The 20,566-nt window shown below is 42.9% G+C and overlaps 1 protein-coding gene across 4 annotated transcripts in view; it reads right to left on the bottom strand.

Moving 5' to 3' along the window:
• Positions 1-20,566, bottom strand: part of LOC101848541 — a 72,844-nt gene that overhangs the window by 24,597 nt on the left and 27,681 nt on the right. For 2 of the 4 annotated variants that reach the window (XM_005106791.3, XM_005106792.3), the window contains exon 2: positions 1,188-2,708. In XM_005106791.3, the coding sequence (XP_005106848.1) occupies positions 1,188-2,240 (1,053 nt within the window). In that variant the 5' untranslated portion in view covers positions 2,241-2,708. The other 2 variants (XM_005106793.3, XM_005106794.3) reach the window with 2 other exon arrangements.

Genomic DNA, 20,566 nt, shown 5'->3' with positions numbered 1-20,566 from the left:
AACTTATCCTCAAATATTTCTTCAACGGGTGAACCAATGTAACCCATACTTTGCAAGCAGTTTTTCTTAACTTAATCATATTTTTCCATAACAATTGAGGCTAGATTAAAAAACTTTTCTTCGTAAATTTATATAAAATACTATAAATTTCAGTCATGCGGAAACAGGGATTGTTCACAGCACTTCCCGCTTCTCAAACACATTTTGTATACACATATGTCCTATGTCACAGCTCTCAAATGAAACTCTTTAGTGGCTAAACTTGTACTAAGAAATTAATTTTATAGTAAACATACTTTTTGCACTTATATGGTTCTCAAAAAATGCGTTCAATAAGCATTAATTCGCAATTTTAAAAAAATGACAGACTTGCTTTTAAAAGCGATATTACCCTACTGTAAACCTTTTTAAGTCTGTAGAAACCTCACAGACTTGGATTTTTTATTAGTATTTATTAAGGACATTTCTAGAATACAGCTTACAAGTGTTTATAAAAAAATTGATCTGTTAGGACAAATTGATACAAGTCATTGTGCAAAAGCTGGAGAGTCTATGTTCCATAGTTTAGGAAATATTTGACAATAAGTTGCGCCAAGAATTTTTAATTGCACTATAGTTGAGAGATTTATGGCACTGGCAACAAGAATAGGTCTTTTGAGTGCTGAAGATTAGAGGTGCTACTGCAGAGGTTTGAGTTTAGAAAGGGATATGTGCTACGAAAATGCTATTTATTATTATTATAAGTAATACATGTTTTAATAGTATCATTATTCTTATAGATATGGACAATTGAACACCATTTGTGTCCCCTCTTAGATTTAGTTTTAGTACAAGTATTACAGTGCTTTTAACACAAATGGGTCCAATGAGTGCTCAAGATTAGAAGTATTACTAGAGAATAACATACAAAGATAAAAGAAGCAGGAGAGATAAGGATGACAGATGTTTGATAAGAAAGAAGGAGCAAACCACACCAGAGCACCCACCAACCACCAATGTGTCCCTTCTTCTGAAGTTACAGAGGGTGATTGCATGTCATGACTAGTGAGGAAGCTAGGGAGTAAGTTGAAGAGGGAGAAGTTACTTTGCATTATGGGTGAGGAAGCTAGGGATAAGTTGAAAACGGAGAAGTTACTTTGCATGATGGGTGGGGAAGCTAGGGAATAAGTTGAAGAGGGAGAGGTTACCTCTGTGATATTCAGACTCAGCACATCATTCCTCTCGCTGCAATCCAGGGAGAGCATACTTTTGAAGTCCTCTTCCTCCAGCTCAAACTCTGCCTCGTCAAACAGCGCCTTTTGAGCCTCTTCCTCACCCTCGCCGTCGGCTGAAATGCTGCAAGAGCCGTCTACAGAAGGATAGGACGTCATGATTACCCCTGATCTGGCGTCGTGGCCGGTGTCTGGCGAGAGATTCCCCTCTGTGAGGGAAGCGTTGTTTCCTGCCTCCACCAGCTGTTCTTGACCACTCCAAGACATAGTGCCAGTAGCGTCATCAACGCCACCCGAGGTCTGACACTTCACATTCGACGCCAGACTCTGGTTGCTGTCAGCGCTCGGAGCGGCTGTGATATTTTCCATTTCCTCTCTGCCAGATAGACCGACTAAACCACCATCTGTCCGGCCAGTTGCAGGCTTTCTGGAATTGTTAAGATCATTAAGGAGAAGACTGCCAGTTGGAATCACATCCGGACCCTCACCATTTTCTTTTGCAATATTTCTCATTTCTTTGCAACATTTCGTGAGGTTATCTTTATCTTGGCTGTCCCGAGCCTTAGAGTTGACGCAGGCTTTGTCATACTTGAGGTGAGCTGTTCCTTCCTCTGTCTTCTCTGTGCCGTTGTGCTGGGACTCAGAAGCCCGGGTGGGGGTAGCTCCTTGACCAGTGTGCGTTTCCTGCCTTGTTGACCCACTTGCAGACTCCAGAGACGTGTCCTCTCCACACTCTTCCCCGTTATGATGATGATGACCCCCACTGGCCATCTGAGCCATCTCTCCGACAACGCCGGAGATCCGCTCGGGGAAAGCCTCGTCGTCCGTGATGCTGAGCTTCATGAAGTCGAACGAGCCATCGTCTTCGTCCACCATGTCGTTGATGTCGCTGTTGCCGGGGGGGAGGCAGTCATTGCCGCCGCCCATGATATGCTGGAAGTTTCTGGTGAGGATCTGCGCTACCTCCTCCTGGAGGCTGTCACTCACCCTCTCCTCCGACATACCCAGGTGTGGGGGTGGGCTTGTCATGTCAAGGTAACTGCAGTGAATGCAAAGTCACCAGAAAAACAGAAAGTTCAGAATATGAGACCACGGGAAAAGTCCGGACCATAGACCAAATTCTGGGTCACGTCAATAGACTAAAGTCAAGGCCACCATGAAGGATCAATGTTGCTATAAATAACCCCAGGAAACCAAAACCTCCTCGCGTAAGAGCAAAAATACATAAACGAGTGAGTCGCCTCTTCACTCAAGGTGTTCTCGCTTCAACTGACCATGTCGCCTGACACCTGCTTTGTCATTGGGTTTCACAAACGGCCCTATTACAACCACAGGTGAAGCAGACCCTGGCTTCAAACAGAACCGGAGTAATTCTTTAGGCTGGGGTCCGTATACAGAACGTGGTCTCTTGAGTCATCGTATCCAAAACAGAATAAAACTGACTGTCCCAACAGGAGACGATTAGATCCACGAAGGCTGTCCCACAAACAGCACCACCTGAAATGAAAAAGAAATACAAACTTTAAAAAAAAAGAGACTGACAACAACAATTGTTCATGAAAATAATCCTCACAGTCACAGAAGTGTCGTCTTACAAAAGAGCAAAAAGGCTATAACATTTGTGTCACGACGCGGCGGAATCAGGTGCTTGTCAGTTTTGGGGCATTGGTATAATCTTATTCATTCGTCTATTTATAGATGAAAAAAATACTCATTTAACTTGAATAAATGAACAAGATATTTGCGATTGAAGGACGTGGGGGTCACCTGGTTTCAGAAGTAAGATTAGCAAGAAAATGGCCGCCAACGTTTGTTGACTTCCAAAGCCTAAGACTCCTTGGATTTTTGTGTGCATTTAATCAACCTTTAAAAAACAAAACAAAAAGAAATTCAAAACAGAAATGTGTTTTTCAATGGAGATCAAAGGTGTTGAGCCAAAAGCAAAAATTCAATTAAAAAAGCCGAAAGTCAGAAAAACGTCGGTATCTTTGATTTCATTATTTTGACGAGCGCCTCATTTCACCAAGAAGCCTCACATTTGCATCCCTTCTCCTGAAGAAAGACAGCGCAATACAACAATGTAATCAGAGAAGTTTGTTTTACACCTTCCTTGACATGATTTAGATATATCATTTAGGATGCGGCCATGCGAGCTTTGGCCTGCCTGCCTCTCAGGGCTGACCCGGACAGAGGGGCGCCCACTTCAACACAATGTTCATCGTGTTGGGGGCGGGCTGTTTCAACCTTGCACGTCGGGGGCAACCTGTGCTGAGTGTGGGATACAACAGCATTGCAGACAGATGAGTATGCTAAAGAACGTAACTTCCCGGGATGATAAGACAGAAGGTGGGCTGGTTCAGCCCTTCCTCTCTCCCAAGGCCAACTCGTTTAGTTTTACGGCACTTGCAATACTATAAGGTCGTATAAGTACCGAAAATTAGATGTGTTATAAGAGAGTAACAAATATAAAAAAAGAAGGAGAGATCAGAACGATAGGTGTCTGATAGGAAAGAAGGAGCAAACTACATCAGAGCACCCACCATCCACCCACTCAGACCAACTCGGACTGTGTGGTGAAACATCTTGACGAAAAGAAGAGGACACTCGACTATATATCCTTCTCACGTAAGGCATGAACCCATGTCTTCAGCGTGCGTCTCCAAATACATAACCATAACCTCTCACAGACAGACACAGTGCGCCCTCAGAATGACTGGATTCCAACTCTACATCTTGGGACAACTGAGCTAGATACATTACTGATACACTACATATTATTGACTCACTGCACATTACTGACACAGATGCTCTACACGCCGTGCCAAAGTCTCGAGACAATCTGGCCTGAATTTTTTTTTTAAAGATAGCATACGTATAGCGCAAATCCCAGCTCAACAGCAAGCTCTATACGCTTCACTGTGTATTACCTCAGCCGACCTGAGAGCATCCTGAAAAAACTTCAACTTCCTGGAAAGCATACAGTGCAGAGCCCGAGAACTCACGATTACAAGTCCGGTAACCTAACCACAAGGACACTGAGGCCACATTACTGACACAGATGCCCTAAACGCCGTGTCAAAGTCTCGAGACAATCTGACCTGCATGTTTTTTCAATTTGACACTAAACAAACAAGATGTACAAACATGTAAGCTATGTATATATATAAGTGTGAACGTTTGGATCCCACTTTCTCACACAACTCTTTGTGACAGAGATTGAACCCTGTCATTCTCAGGGCGTCATGGATCGGCGGTCAACAGGGTGTTTCTCTCCCAAGGGGTTGTTAAAGGGCTACCTCAGCATTACAAAGTTCTATAATTTGGCATTTTTGGCCGTTTTGAGCTATTGAGACCAGGAGGTCAGAAACCAAATGTTCTGCCTCTTTTATAAAAATCGAAAGATTATCCAATGTCATTATCAAGATATTCAAAGAATTAATTGCATTCGAAAAACGTTGACATGTCGTGAAACTGAAAAAAAAATTGGACGTCAAATCTCTCAAAACTATGTACTGAGCAGATAGAACTTTCTCTAGGGTAGCGAAATGCCAGCGCAGGAAAGAGCTACACCACAGCACAGGGCCTCTCAACACCTGGCTAGGAGAATTTATTGTTACACTTCAAAGTTTAAAATGTAACCAGATCAGCCAAACATTTATTTTGCAAAAATTAGTCTGGTTTCTGAACCAGCCGGAACTTTAAAGAGATAGTTTTAGTTTTAGTCAGGGTTTTGCACCCACTTTCGACACAGATGGGTCGCATAAGTGGCTAAGATTAGAGGTTTTACTAGAGATAGAGAGTAACATACAAAGAACAGAAGGAGAAGAGATATGAACAGTATTTGATAGGAAAGAAGGAGCAAACAACACACAATGGTGAGATTGCAGGTGTGGGGGTTCGAGCCTCAGCTCGGTCAGGCGTTGTGTCCTTGGGAAAGCCACTTTACACGAATTTCCCACTTGGTTCGGTCCTTTCGGAGATGGTGGTTAAACTCGGAGGTCCCGCCTCTTAAATAACCTAACAGTAGGCCTAACAGTGTATACCGTTTCACAAAAAAACCCCAAAAACAAAAAAAACAAAAACAAAAACAAAAAAACCCCAACAACTTACCACAAAAAACCCCATGCCAACCACCTGTACAAACGACCACTTATCACTCTCTCTCTTTCTCTCTCTCTCTTTCTCTCTCTCTCTCTTTCTCTCACACACACACACACCCTATAATACACACTCCTCTTGCCAGGAAAGCGGCACCTCAAGTGTTTTCACACAGCGAACTTTATCATCGGTGTAACACCCCCCCTCCCCCCCATACACACACTAATCCACTGGACTCTCTCTTTCTCTCTCTCTCCCTCTCCCCCCCTCCCCCCAAGGATACAAGTCAAGATACCGGCAATTGAAAGAGGTGGGGGTCGCCCGGTTTCAGAGCTAAAATAAGCGAGAAGTTGAGTTATTTCCTTTGCTCGAGTGTCCGTGGTAACTAAAAATTTACTTTTTTATACCTCTAATCAACGTCTTTCAGTAAAAATCGACACAGAAAAAGTATTTTTTCAAGGGCACGAAAGATGTTGATGCAAAAAAAAAAAAAGCACAACAATTCAATAAAAATTCTCACACCTGCAGAAAAATGCCAGTTTCTTGACTTTCATTACATGTATCTTGACACGCGCCTGATTTCACCACACTGCCTCTCATTTGTCAAGGGGGGGGGGGGGGTGAACCGTTCCATAAAGGCGTTAAACTTCTTTTTCGGGAGGGGGGGGATTAATAATAATTGTAGACGTTTTTACATCCTCATTGACATAATTTAGGTCACTCTACGGGAGGCGGGTATCCCACCTTGCCTGCCATGGCCAACCCACGCTGAGAGGGATACAACATCCTAGCAGAAAGAAATAGATATTCGATACCAATTTTCTCCTCACTCGAAGACAAAGATCGTACATAACGAGATAGTTCACTCCTCTCTTTGAGCCAATCAAAAAAAGTATCCTCAAAATCCGGTGGCGCCCTCTTCGAAAAAGTGCGGACTTAACGAACAGGAGTTACCCTACTTGTGTGAAAAACAGTAAAAGCGAAACTAACAAGATGCTATTCCTATTCTTCTTCTGGAGAAACGAAAGAGAGCTTCAAAATAAAGACTGCAGCGCAATCAGAGGCAATGCGCGGACTTCCGCGGACACATTTTTGGCCGAGTGAACTACAATGTATCTTGTTATTACAATCTTTGTTCGGGAATAGAGCTCGAGTCTTCTGCAGGCGACGGCGGAGCGGCTATTCTAACCATTGCACCACAGACGCCGCGGATTTTTTTTTCTTCGGGGGGGGGAGATTTCTCGGTAGTGAAATCATGTCCTGTTTCGTGGAACAGATACAGTCGAGGGGGGGGGGGGATAAACATCTTGAGTTCTTATGCACAGTAGAATTGTAATTGTAAATGCGTTGATCCATCAATGTCACTCTCACTGTGCATGAACTGCAACAGGGAACTGCTGCTTTTTCCCCTAATCCGTACAATCTTCATCTTCCTCTAATTCTTTTGTGTGTATGTCACACTTTTGTGACCCAGTATTTCCGGGGTGTCTTGATGGTAGCAGCAGACCTTGTGCTGGTGAAGCCAGAGAGGCAGGACTTCTCTGTTGACATCCACCCCTTGGCGCTCATATGACCTTATGCAGTTGCGAGCGATGTAAAACCTCTACTAAAACAAACAAGAACACGCCACGCAGACTTTTAGAAAAGAACTGAAATTTTCGTACAGGGAAAACGCAAGACCGACAGACAAACAGACAGACAGACAGACACACAGAAACAACAAAGGTAAAGAAGAAAAGAAGCAGGGCCTACCATAGCACCCTCTAACCACCCACGGATATAAATGAGGCAAGGCAAAACCCAGATAAAGTAAAGTGCATCCGTGATGAGAATACTATGTTAATCCCACTTGCAAACGAGACGGTTACTGTCTTCCAATTACTCCTTCATCTACATCACACTTGCTAGATAGACAATTGTCTTCCAATTACTCCTTCATCTACATCACACTTGCTAGATAGACAATTGTCTTCCAAATAATCCTTCATCTACATCACATTTGCTAGCTAGACAATTGTCTTCCAAATAATCCTTCATCTACATCACACTTGCTAGATAGACAATTGTCTTCCAATTAATCCTTCATCTACATCACACTTGCTAGATAGACAATTGTCTTCCAAATAATCCTTCATCTATATCACTCTTGCTAGATAGACAATTGTCTTCCAAATAATCCTTCATCTATATCACACTTGCTAGATAGACAATTGTCTTCCAAATAATCCTTTATCTATATCACACTTGCTAGCTAGACACTTGTCTTCCAAATAATCCTTCATCTACATCACACTTGCTAGATAGACACTTGTCTTCCAAATAATCCTTCATCTACATCACACTTGCTAGCTAGACAATTGTCTTCCAAATAATCCTTCATCTACATCACACTTGCTAGCTAGACAATTGTCTTCCAAATAATCCTTCATCTACATCACACTTGCTAGATAGACAATTGTCTTCCAAATAATCCTTCATCTATATCCTACATCGGCATCTGTGGTGGTGTAATGGTTAGGCTCTTGAGTCTGCACACAGAAAACTTGAGTTTGATTTTCGCGACTCTTGCTTTCGTTCGTTCGTTCTCTCTCTCTCTCTCTCTCTCTCTCTCTCTCTCTCTCTCTCTCTCTCTCCCCCTCTCTCTCTCTCGCTCTCTATCTCTCCCTCTCTCTCTCCCTCTCCTAGTGAGTGGGTGCGGGGGGGGGGGGGTGTTTTGGGGGAGGGGGGGGACGACACTGTATCTCACTCAACCCGCCCACTTCCTTAACGATCTGGTTTTCTCGACGGCTAAACATTTGTAATCAATCTACTTCCTCCAGAACAAAAATAATAATAAATAGCATTTGCATAGCGCATACCACCGCTTGACAGCAAGCTCTATGCGCTTTACACTATAATATTATTATCACCCCAGCAGACCCTATAACACTCAGAAACATTGTCGGCTTCCCAGGAAGCGTACAGACGCTTTCTGGGACACAGTCGGCTTCATAATCGAGAAGCAAGTTTCACTCCACATCTACGTCACATGAGTGATAGACGCTAAGAAATGTACCAAGTTAAACTGAAAGAATATTGACCAGACCAGACCATCAATGATTTATTTATAGAGGCATCAGCCATCCATGTCCGGGTGCTGTTTTAGCCTAAAAGAATATTGGCACATCAGAACAGTGTTCACAGCATGTCTGGGTGACCTGCTTCACAGAAATCGCTCAGCCAAGTTTTGCAACATGTAACAAAAGCATTTTTGAGTCAACAGAAACAAGAAACACAATAACGTTCATTCAGAGCAAACCAAAAAGAATAAATACATAAATGAATAGATATATACGTGAATGAATAAACAAATGAATGAATAAATGAACCAATAATAAATGAATAAACGAAATCATGAATGAATAATGAATGAAGGGATAAGTTAAAAAATACATAAAAATAAGAGACACTAACAGCAGAAACCACAGAGGGAAATGAAAGAAGTAGGGCCTTCCTGAGTGGCCCTCCACCCATCAGTTACGTTGAAACAGAAAGATGGTGAGTGGCAAGTGGGGTGACAGATATGCCAAAATGTGAAGACAAACTAAAAACATCCACCTAGATGACGTCAGTAGACAGCACTTGACCCCATTTCCACATCGGATTCCCCAAAGTGTATGCGTTCTTACACTATCAAGCCTTTAGCCCAAAGCTGACTGCAAAAGAAGAAACCTAAATCCTAGGCAGTCAGCAGCTGTAAGATGGCAATAGAAATTAATAAAAATTAAGTCACAGTCGCTTCCTCAGAACCCCCAGCACCCATTTTTTTTGTTGCTTTGTCTCATGTCACTGTTTCGGGTGCCATATTATTGTTCTTATATATATATATATATATGTACATTATATATATATATATATATATATATATATATATATATATATACAATATAAGTACAATGATAATATTTCAACATTAAGGGGAAACAATAGGGGAATGAACAACACTGACCCTATCTATTTACTATAGTAGTATTTGATTACTAGTTTTTTTAAGGCTTCTCACAGGAACCTGTAAGTTGTGTAAGTGTTTTACAGCGCTCGCAACTGCATTAGGTCATAAGCACGCGTGACACACCAAACATTTTCAGTTCGCACAAAATTTTGAATTTTGCCCGGGTGGCGGCCAAAACCTACTCTTTATTGATAGTGGACAACCAGGGGATCTTCAACGTGCCCAACTTGCAAACGGGACCTCCGAGATTGTTTGCCCTTGTCCGAGAAGGCTAGGTGTAGATCTTACCTACCATAAGATCAGGGGCGTGGCTGAAAGACAGCAGTACGGAGCCAAGGAGAAGCAGTAGAAAGGCTGCAGAAAGAGTCCGGAGCCCAGAGGAGGGGGCAAAGGAGGCGAGGGGGAGACGAAAGCAGACGACAGAACATTGTTAGAGAGCAGGAAAGGATGTGAAAGGAGAAAATAGAAGAGAAGAAAATGTTCAGTTGCTATCCGGATTCGAACCCGGGACCAATTGAATGAGGGGCAAAAACTTTAACCTCTAGGCCACGAGAGCCCCCAAACAACAGGGAAATGAACAACACTGATTAGATCTATTCATTAAGCTAGTATTTGATTACATTTTTTTCTGTACGGTAAATACGGTGCTAGCAAGTGTATACGGTTATAACAGCGCGGGGCACATTTAGCATTTTTAGTTTGGCTGGAATTAATTTTGAATTTTGCCCGGGTGGCGGCCGAAGCCAACTCTTATCGATTGTAGTACAACACAGGACTCCGAGAATGTTCACCCGTATCCGTGAAAGCTAAATGTTAGATCTTACCTACCGTAAGATCAGGGGTGTGGCTGAAAGACTGCAGTAAAACGGCGCCAAGGAGGCTGCTGAAAGAGTCAGGAGCCCAGAGGAAGGGGCATAAAGTGGAGACGAAAGCAGACGACAGAACATGGTTAGAGAACAGGAAATAAGGCGAAAGGAGAACATTTTAGAGAAGAAAAGTTTCCTGTCGAGTCAGCTTTCGAACCAAAGACCAATTGAGAGACAAACACAGTACATCTAGACCACAAAAGCCCCCTTACATGTTTTATTTTGGCTTTTTTTTTAGGGGGGGGGGGTTAGTTTTTTCACGGCGCTCGCAACTGCATTATGTCATAATATGATCGCGCGGTACACATTAAAACATTTTCAGTTTGGTAGGAATTAATTTTGAATTTGTCTTGGATGGCGGCCAAAGCCTACACTTATCGATTTTGAACCACCAATGGATCTTTAACGTGCACAACTTGCACCAGGTTGTTCACCCTTTTCCAAGAAGGCTAGGTGTTAGATCTTACTTACGCTAAGATCAAGGGTGTGGCTGAAAGACAGCGGTGACAAGGAGCCGAGAAGTAGCAGTAGAAAGGATGAAGAAAGAGTCAAGAGCCGTGAAGAGGGGGTAAAGGGGGGGAAGGGGGTGGGGGTAGAAAGTGGAGACAAAAGCAGACGACAGAACATGGTTAGGGAGGAGGAAAAGAAGTGAAAGAGGAGAACATTTTAGATCAGGCCTCGAACCCTAGGTCTATAGGATGAGAGGCGCAAACCGTAACCTCTGGACCATGAGATCCCCTTTACATATATTTAACCTCTTCGCTGTTGTGTAGACGTATAAACTCGCTTTTGTTTTCCCAAACTGGTTCTTTGCCCACTTGTCTAACGGTTTACTGGGGATATTTTCAGAGAAAAATAACGGCGACAAGAGCTGCTGTTTGTTCTTGAATAAGGGAAATATGTTATCAGTGCTTTGTTTGTTTTAGTAAGAGTTTTACGGTACTTGCAACATAATAATGGTCGACGATTATAGAGGTTTTACAAAAGAGTAAGAAATACAAAAAGTAGAAGAGATAAGGACGATAGATATTTGATAAAAGAGAAGGATTAACCCACACCAAAGCACCCACCCACCACCCACTGTCGTGTTTTTGTCAGAAATTCTCTTTAAAATGAAGATTTTATCTTGCCTGTATAAACGGTGTCAATGGAAATACCCCTCTATTGAAAGGGGAAATTACAAGTTTTTCTGTCCTCTTATCTAGAAAACCATTCTTTATTTAGTAAGTTAGTAAGCGCCGGATAACTAATTGCTACACAGACATCAAAAAAAAAAAGGGGCGATGTACGAGGTCTGTCTCAGAATGAAGTTTCCCTCCTCAATAAAACTCAAAGTACGCAACCAACAGCCACTAAAGTTTGTGAGGTCATGACACCATGACTAAGAAATCTCAACGCCAAATTGCAAGTGCATTGGTGAATGGGTCATAGAGCTGTGACGTGTCAAGTGTGGTGTACTTCTGTACTTTGTCCAAGGCAAATCCGAGGAAAATGGCTGAGCAAAACATTGGTGCAACATTCTCATGCTACGATGTCTGAGTTATAATCAAATTTTCAACTCTTCTCGGCAAGTCTGCAGTTGAAACCCATGGTGATCTTTACAAACTAACAGGGAATAAATAATGCCCCATCAATTCAAACAGTAAAGAAATGGATCAGGGAGGTTGAAGGTGGGAGGTCTGACATGAAAGATGAAGCGCACACAGAAAACATGGGGAGAGAAAGGTGAAGCACATTGGGTTTTTTTCGACATGAGTGGCTTCATACTGAGCTGGCTAGTCACACCTGGCGTAACTGTCAATGGTGACTACTACAAGTTCATCCTCAAAGACAAGCTGAGACCTGCGATCCAGAAAAAAAAGACCCGCTTTGCTTGAAGAAGGCGTCACCCTGCACCATGACAACGCGCCTGTTCACAAGTCCAGAGTTGTGCACGAGCTTTTTGAGGGCTACTCGTGGGAATCAATGGTGCACCCGCCCAATTCGCCTGATCTCGCCCCATGCAACTTCCACCTCTTCCCCAAGGTGAAAAAAAATGCAGCGAGGTCTGCGATTTGAGGACGAGGACCAGATTCAAGAGGCTATGGCAAAGGCACTCGGGACCTTGGACAAACGATCACTGACCACTGTCTTTGACCGATGGGAACATCAAATGGAAAAATGTCGTGAACTTGATGGTTCCTACGTTTAATAGGTATTTGAATAAGCTTTCCTTTGATACCAAATACAAGGTGATTTATAATTATATGTGAGGACAGCATGACAGGGAAACTTTATTCTGAGACACACCTCGTACGTACGGAAGGAGCGTAATCTCTCTCTCTCTCTTCCCCGTGTCCACTTCTCACTTTCTTCCCACCCCACCGCTTGTTCTTCTCTTGGCCAATCAAAAGCGACCCCACTCAGACCAGAGACCAGGGTTTCACCATGCCTTGGGGGTTTCCAGCAGGCCCCCCTCTTCACGATTCACACTATTCCCCTCCCCTCTGCACTAGTAAAGCGGAAACGCACACGTCGTAACCCTCCATACCCTTGCTGAGTCACTGCAAGGCTTAATCCTAGATTTGCACTCTTGGACCGCTAAATGTCTTGGCCGTCCCTCTTCGGTTTCTGAATACAAATAAACAAACGAACAAACAAACAAGCACACTCGCCGCACTAATACATCCAAAATTAAGAGCAAAACACTAGTCTCGCGACAGATACATGTGTGTGTCACCCCCCCCCCAAACACACACACTTCATTTGGCTCAAAAATACTCAAATGGTTTGCAATAAAGTGAACCGGAAGTAAGTCGGAGTGCTCGGTCTAGGTTATTTATAACACATAAAGGCAATGCATATATTGGAGATGACAGGAGGTTTTGACAACACCATTTTTTTTCTAGACTTAGCGAAACAGAAAAAGTAGTTTTACGAAAGTGGAGATGACAAAGGTAGTTTCCCAAAACGGATCCTTAACAAACGAATTTTTAAAACGTTTTAGAAAGAGTTTTATGGCACTTGTAACACAAACAGGTCATAATAAGTGCAGGGCATTGGCGGTGTTACTGCTATAAATTATCATATAACAAAGAAAAGAAGGGGCGATAAGGACGATAGATGTTTGACAGGAAAGCCGGAGCAAACTACATCAGAGCACCGGCAAACAAGCCCATGCCTTTTCTAAGAATAGTAAAAGACTTAGTTGAGCTAAAAAAATTTTTTTTAAAAGTTTCAGAAAACGGGTCGTTTTCTAATGATCAAACGCAAAGTGAAGCGGAGCGGAAAGGGGTAATTTATTTCTAAAAATCCTGTTTGTTCGCGGTGAAAGGACAAGGCAAAAAACCCCCAAAAAACCCAACAAAACAAAACAACAACGACAGCAACAAAAACAACAACAACAGAACAACCAGCTACTCATCATATTACAAGGAGGGGGCTCTCGTGGCCTAGAGGTTAAGGTGTTGGCCTCTCATTCAGAGGTTCCGGGTTCGAATCCGGGTAGCGACCGAAAAATTTTCTTCTCTAAAATTGTCTCCTTTCACCTCCTTTCCTGCTCTCTAGCAATGTTCAGTTGTCTGCTTTCATTTCCACTTTCTGCCCCCACCCCCTCACCTCCTTTGCCCCCTCCTCTGGGCTCCTGACTCTTTCTGCAGCCTTTCTACTGCTACTCCTTGGCTCCTCCTTACTGCTGTCTTTCTGCCACACCCCTGATCTTCTGGTAGGAAAGATCTACACCTAGCCTTCTCGGACAAGGGCGAACAATCTTGGAGGGCCTGTGTGCAAGTTGCGCACGTTAAAGATCCCTTGGTGGTCTAAAATCGATAAGAGTAGGCTTCGGCCGCCACCCGGGCAAAATTCAAAATTTCCTACCAACTGAAAATATTAGGTGTGTCCCGCGCGCTCATATGACCTTAGGCAGTTGCGAGCGCCGTAAAACACTTTACAAAAAAACAAAAAAGAAAGAAAGAAAAGGTCGCACATCGCACTTATTTGACCCCTAATGACCTCGGAATTCCCATAAGACCACCAGTATCTGTGGTGTAAGTGGTGAAACACCGAACCAATGTGCCAGGATCTGGACATCAAGAATGTATCTTATCTTTTTTTATCTATCTGTGCAGTAACGGCTAAGCACTTTGCCGTCACTGGCGAAAGACATGAGTTTGATTCTCGTGAGGGGAGGTTTGTTTTCGAGTATCTCCATAAATTGCCTCCAAATAGGATGTTGTTTCCCTCTCAGTCAGCCCGGGTTGGCTCTGGCAGGCATAGTCGAAGCAGCCCGCCTCCCAAATGAACTAAACTGTCGTATAAAGGCCCGGTTACACGTAACAATAATTTGTAGAAAAACTGGACGGTCCAGCGATCATACGATAAATCGTCAGGTGTAACCACAAAATAGTACAAAATTTGGACGATTGAACGATGGTTTGGAGTCACGGTCGAGAAATCAAGCGCTGCTTGATATATTTTTTTTGTGCGATCACGGTCACACTTGAGGGAGACGTGCTGTGACGTAGATTCACTTTGAAATTTGTCGCCGCGCAGAATTAAACTCAGGACTCAATTTTAAAAAAATAATTATCGTAGGTCAAAACTGATTTCATATTCGGAATCAGCGTCTCAAAATAAGCAAAGTTGTTCACGATGAACCAGATTTGGTGTGTTATTATATATATTTTTGCAATTTTATTATTTTGTTGATCGTCAAGGGGGAAGCTGTGCACCAAGGTCACTCGGTGCGTTGCACAACTGCAGTCAAGTCAAAGCTTCCGGTTCTACACACAACACGAAACCTTCACATAGAGAGGAGGCAAATTGCTGTCGTCGCAAAGAGACATGATGGCTTTATGACGAAGAATCTCCTCAATGGATAGAAAACTGGACGATAGATTGGAACGTGTAAACAGACAACACAGTTCGATAAAACGGACAGTTTTCTCATACGACGAATCTGATACTATTTATCGTTGCGTGTAACCGGGGCTTAAGGGGCGTAAAACATTTTTAGTTGGTGTGAGTTTTCCGGCACTTGCAACACAATAAGGTCATATAAATGTCGAAGAATAGTAAGTAAGTAAGTTTATTCAGTATTTAAGGCCATTCGTCCACATCTCATCATATAAAACACTCATTAGTTTGAGAAAGTTTCCGTAATGAAAAAGTACAGGCTGTGCACATACAGATGTACTTCTTTAGGGCCAAGCTGTATTTTTCTGTCACTGTCGTTCAAAACTTTGAGTTTCAAAACGTGCACAGTTTTTTTTTAATGCAATTCTTTGAATATTTCTTGATTACGACTCCGAATAATCTTACGATTTTGATAGAGTAGAAACAGAATTTGAGTTCATTTTTTTAGCAAGTGTTTTATGGCACTTGCAACACAATAAGGCCATATATGTGCCGAAGATTAGAGGTGTTACTAGAGAGTAACAAACACAAAAAGGAGGAGGGAGATAAGGACGATAGGTGTTTGATAGGGGAAAAAAAGCAAACCACACCAGAGCATCCGCCAACCACCCACCATTTAGTTTCTGACTTAATGGTCTTATAGTAACTCAAAACGGCCAAAATTGTCAGATAGACCACTGTAATTCTGAGGTAGCGAAATGTAAGCGTATCTGCTGTTTCAGGTGTCAGCCAGCTGACGTTGAATGTCACGACAACTGCAGTTTTTGAGTTGTGGCATAGCGAACAGTTACGGTCATTTTTCTCTTTAATTTAAGGAAGGCCGTCGTAAAGTATACTACTCAAAACAAGTTAAGGACCACTACAGTTTTTACTATATAGTATGTTTGAGACTGTGTGACAAACAAATATTGAGAAATTAGATTAGTGAGTTGACGTTACAATGATGAACAGATTCCACACATGTCGTTTAATACGCTGCCTGGACTGGGAGAAAGAGTTCCAATTTTCAGTAAAATTGAACCTGTTTTTGACAATCACTCACGTGATTTTCAGTGAAGGGTATGGGTTCAAAACCAACTCAGGGGAATTCACGCTTCCTTCTAATGCCTGGGGGGGGGGTGAGTTTGACGGCGCTAGAGGTACTTTTGCGGGCACATTAAGCGATTTTTAACAATGCCTCCAAGAAGACGTCAGAGCAACATCGACAGGGGACGAGCCCTAGCCTGGTTCCACGAAGGGGTTGATGTCCGTGAAGTGGCAAGACGGCTTGCTGTGAGTCACTCAGTGATCATCAGACTGAGAGACCGGGTTGCTGCAACTGGAACTGCTGTTGATCGAAGGCGGTCCGGACGGCCACGTTGCATCACACGACGAGGACCGGTTGATCGCCAGAACAGCCCTGGCAACTCGAACCTGCACTGCCTGTCACATCAGACAGCAGGTGATACCCCCAGGCAACGTTGGAATCAGCGACCAGACCATTAGAAACCGGCTGCGTGAGATTGGTCTACGCTCCAGACGACCAGCAGTCCCGGTTCCACTGACACGGCGGCCCACCAGATTGCCTGCAGAACCTGGTCCGCCCAGCACCTGAGGTGGACACGCCCGCAGTGGTCTACTGTGCTCTTCACGGATGAGTCCAGGTTCACATTGTCCTTCAACGCTGGTAGGATTCGTGTTTGGAGGCGTCCTGGTGAGCGCTTCCACAGCGCCTGTGTACAGGAGCATGACCGGTAGGGAAGAGGCTCCGTAGTGGTGTGGGGTGGGATTGGACTCAATTACTGGACCCCCTGCATCGCATTCAAGGCACTCTGACGGGTATCCGCTACAGGGACGAGATTCTCCGCCCCATTGCAATCTACAGGCAATGGACCAGGGCGCAATACTCCACGACGACAATGCCAGACCTCACCGCGCTCAAGTGGTGGATGACTTCCTGCAGCAGCAGCACGTGATCAGGCTTGACCGGCCAGCCCGATCACCAGACCTTAGTCCCATTGAACACTTGTGGGATGCTCTTGGAAGCCGAGTAAGAGACCATCAGCCACCCCCAAACAATGCGGATGAACTTTTAAACATATTGAACCAAGAATGGCAAGCCATTCCACAACTGGCATTGCGAACACTTATTCGGTCCACGAGACAAAGATGCCACGACTGTTTTCTTGCAAATGGTGGCCACACGCGATTTTAAGCCCTAATTGTTTATGACGGTTGTGATGTTAATTTTAAAAACATGGTTTACCTCCTTCAACATCTGAAATTACCCATTTTCCATTTTAAAAATGTGCAAAATGTCGTTAGCAAAAGGTGATATGATAAACAAAGACCCCTCGCAAACAATTTTGAACCGTGTCATGTTTTTCAGTTTTAAGTACTATGAGTGACTTTAAGTGGTCCCAAACATTTTTTTGCACCGTAGTATACTATGAAACAGTAGCTAAGCACACGGTGCTGTTTTAGCCGAATAAATACCAAGATCAAATAATTGGACGCATTGAAGGCTGGGCTGGACGGTTGCTGGTGCATACTTTAGTTTTTTATATTATATTTTATAGTTTTAGTAAAGGTTTTACGGCGCTCGCAACCGCATAAGGTCATATTTGGGCCAAGATGCATACCTTTACACCGTCAATGAGCAATATAAGATCGTCTAAGAGGTTCGGCCTGCTTTGGATAGAATTGTGTGGGATGCTTTACAAAATATTATAAAAAACTATTTGATAAAATATATTCATACAATATTATTATCTTCCACGTGCGCAAAAAAGTTTAGTTTTTCGTTTCAGTAAGAGCTTTACGGCACTTAATTGCAACACATACTGGTCATGAGTCAAGTGAGTTGTAAGTGCCGAAGATTAGAGGAGAGGCTAAAGAGTAACATACCAAAACAAACGAAAGGAAGAGAAATAAGGACGATAGACGAGTTATAGGAAAAAATGAGTAAACCATACAAGAGCACCCGCCAACTACCCACCCAGTGCACTTAACTACATGTACAGCAAAACAAACCGTAAAAAATCGTCAAGAAATATCATCCAAACAAAAGAAACAAAAGTAAAGCAAACAGGAGAACACGACACAATGAAGGCAGTCCTCACCACTTGTTGTCAACACTCAACATGACACGGCCTCATCTGATCCACAACCTTACACAACAGCAGTCCACATAATTTAACTATACTATTCAGAGTTCACGATTTGTCTGCTATTCGCAGCAATTCGAAGCGTGGCAGAGCTATTCGAATGCCATGTTATTTGTTGGCTTGTTACTATCATCATTATTATCACTAACATTATATAATAATTAATATCATCATCATCATTATTATCATTGTTATTGTAAACACTATTATTATTACTATTTTTGACGATGCTGATGATGATGATGATGATGATGATGATGATGATGATGATGATGATATTATTATTTTTTTGTACAGTGGAATCCTGTTATACCGAGAGGGAGGGGACCGGTGCGAAATGTCCGTTATAGCAGGATTCTCGTTACAAGGGATCCAGTAATAAATTCAAGGGAAATAGTAAAGTAGGCCTGATCTATCAGTTTGGTGTTCTGTTTATTCCTTTTGTATTTCGCCTGATGATGATTTGTTCAACATGATCTCTAGGTCTTACTTGATCAAAAATCGAATCAAGTTTCTTTCTCTAGCACTAGCAATGTTGACAAATCGGCCTTGGCGATCAGAAAGAAGGGGCTCTGGCTCTAGGCTGACTCGCCCGCTGTGTTGTCCCCCACCCCACCACACCATGTGGTGCGTTGCGTCTGCTTTCGCACGTCAGACATTCACTCCATCTATCACAGCATTGTGACCTCTCCATCCCGCACCAGAGAAGTAAGAGGCACGGTATGCCTAGACAATCTAGACTGGGCTGACCTATCATCACGCGAAGTGTTCTGCTTGTCTGCGCATGCCACACCCTCATTCACTCCGGTCTTCATTGTTAGTTCACGTAGGCTCTCCCATTCTTTGTTTCGCTGGATCACCAACAACTTTCTCAACTGGCAAGGTTTTATAATAACTTTTAAATTGGTCTGTGCGCTGTGCACAGCAGCCGCAGTATTCCGTTATAACCGACTCTCATGACGGTCTGATCGCGCAATAGCAGTATTTTATTTACAAAGATAAAGAAGGAGAAAAAACGGGGTTTTAGAATAGTGTCTTTATAACAAACTTCTCGTTGTTTCAGGACTCGTTATAAGTGGACTCCACTGTATCGTGTTCCCGATGAAGCCCTTTACAAGGCAAAACGTTCAACATGTATTAAATTCGAAAAATCTACTAAGTCTCAACCCCTTTTTTATTCCCTGCTTAAGTACAGAAATACTTCTTACTTGATGTTTACGAGACAGAGTGGTATTATGCTGAGTCAAAAAGATTACCAAAACAAGCTTCTAGATCAAATATAATGCATTATAACAACAACACATTCTTACATGGTGTTCGAATAGAACGGATAGTGACTTCAGCCTTCGAAGAGTCGAGAAAGTTATATTTCCTCCAAATAACACAGCACAACCTCTCACAGTAGAGGAGGGCAAAATCCGGACAATTGTCAATGGAACATTATTCGAATTCAGACTCTAAAAAAACTCTCTTTTCAGAGTTGTTCGCCGAAGTGGGTGCCCCCATAATTAGTTGAAGAGACGCTAACCCATTCGTCAAAGTGGTTCTAGCCCATTTGCCGAAGCGGTTCATGTCATATTATTATTATTTGCCGAAGAGGTGCACTAACATATTATCCGGATATTGCTAAAACGACTCATTGCCCAGCCCTACCTCACAACCCACAAGACAACACAACCACCACACACAACGGCGCTCGAGGGGTGAGCCCGGAAGTAAATCAGCCGGCCAACAAGGCCAACAAGGTCACGCCGCTCCCCCCAAACGACGACAAGTTTGACTCCGAGAGCGAGACTAATCTTTCCACCAGGTCAACTGACAGTATTTTTCTTCGCCACACTTTGCTTTGCAGCAGGGTTTTTTGAAGCCTTACAATTGTTATGAAAGGGGCACGATAGTTTCTTCCAATAGGCGAAAGGCTGTGAGGTCAACCGCAACCAATGAATTACATCGGTTTTTACGACAGTGTTGGGCAGCCTTTTTTTCCTTCTTTTTAATAGCCAGCGCCCATTATTTCAAATTTAATAAAGAGACTGACATTAATATTTTTGTATCGCCAACTGATAATTTATGTAAGTTCTACGCCCCCATCAACATTATTATTCAGATCACTTTGGAGGTAGAGGCCGCTTCCACCATTCGATCCAGCTTATCAGAATTGCACAGAGAATAAATAATATGTTTATTTTCAACCTTTGATGGAGCAGAAAAAGAAAAAAAAGCACGCGCTCCGCGGAAAAGTGACCCATCATATCATTCTATAATGCTGAAAAAACATTGCTCGAAAAGACCAAACAAGACAGTCACATCTAAAACCCCAAGGCTGAAAGTAAATGAAATTACAAGTTATTAACCCCCCCC

Source organism: Aplysia californica, unplaced genomic scaffold, assembly GCF_000002075.1.
Source record: "Aplysia californica isolate F4 #8 unplaced genomic scaffold, AplCal3.0 scaffold00556, whole genome shotgun sequence".
Classification (NCBI taxonomy): Eukaryota; Metazoa; Mollusca; class Gastropoda; order Aplysiida; family Aplysiidae; genus Aplysia; species Aplysia californica.
The sequence above is the reverse complement of the archived record's forward strand: the minus strand, read 5'-3'. Positions and strand labels throughout refer to the sequence as shown.